Here is a 909-nt window from a genome sequence, read left to right on the forward strand (position 1 = left end):
GGTGACTGTGCCCGCGGGACGCGTAAGCCGCGCACGTCTCCGGAGGCTGCGGGAGTTCTCCGTGTGCGCCGGAGCTGTCTCCGGCAGCCGGCGCTGGGCGGGCTGGCCCCGCTGAAGCTGGCGAGGCCTCGGCCCCCGCGCTGGGACCGGCTCCTCGTGCTCCGGTCACACCGGTGACAGCGGTGGGACGCGCCCCAAAGGGACCGGGGGGCGCGAGGAAACACTTTATTGCGGGTCAAGTCCGCACGGGATTAATTAGTGTCTTATTTCTGGCGATCTGGTGTTTTTCCGTCAGAGGAAGCGCTGAGGGGCACGGTGCGGCCGGGACCCGGCAGCGCTGGGCTCCTGGTTGCGCTCGATGAGCTCCAAAAACGTGTCCTCGGCTCAGAGTCGTGTCCTCGCCGGGCCGGCTGCGTGTTGCGGGTTCTTCTCCTCAGTCATGAGCCCGTGTGTTGTGTCCCCTCCTGTCAGCCGGGGAAGTGACGTTTGGGAAGGTGCAGAGATTTCTGCCCGCAGTGAAAGCCCCTATTGTCTCCAGATGATAACGTTCAGATGTGGTTTCTGGTTTAAGCCGTAACAAATCAGTACGTGCTTACACTGTGTTTACACTCATTTTTTTATAAGGGGAACAAAATAGGTTGCATGAAATCACACTAAAGAGTCAACTTGTTACAGTAGTGTGGAAAACAGTACATTTTAGAAAGCAGATTTTTAGCGCTGGCTAGTAATTGTATGGTTTAATGTAGCAACTTTGTATATGAAGTTGTGCTTTCTTGTTTTTATGATGTTCTGGCTTAGTGTCTGTGCAAAAACCGCTTGCTAGAAGAAAGGATTGCTAGGTCCTGTGGAGGCAGAGAGAAAAGCTGGTAGCTTGGACTTGTGAAATTGTAAGAAGGAGCATGGGGCTCT

The 909-nt window shown here is 54.9% G+C and overlaps 1 protein-coding gene across 1 annotated transcript in view; it reads left to right on the forward strand.

Annotated features, from left to right (window-relative positions):
* Positions 1–358: 358 nt before the first annotated feature.
* Positions 359–909, forward strand: part of LOC104529026 (palmitoyltransferase ZDHHC15) — a 20477-nt gene continuing 19926 nt past the window's right edge. The window contains exon 1 of the mRNA XM_010173202.2: positions 359–494. Coding sequence (XP_010171504.2) covers positions 359–494 — 136 coding nt within the window. The remainder of the gene's footprint in view (positions 495–909) is intronic.

This window comes from Antrostomus carolinensis, unplaced genomic scaffold (genome assembly GCF_000700745.2).
Source record: "Antrostomus carolinensis isolate BGI_N321 unplaced genomic scaffold, ASM70074v2 scaffold30048, whole genome shotgun sequence".
In the NCBI taxonomy this organism is placed as follows: Eukaryota; Metazoa; Chordata; class Aves; order Caprimulgiformes; family Caprimulgidae; genus Antrostomus; species Antrostomus carolinensis.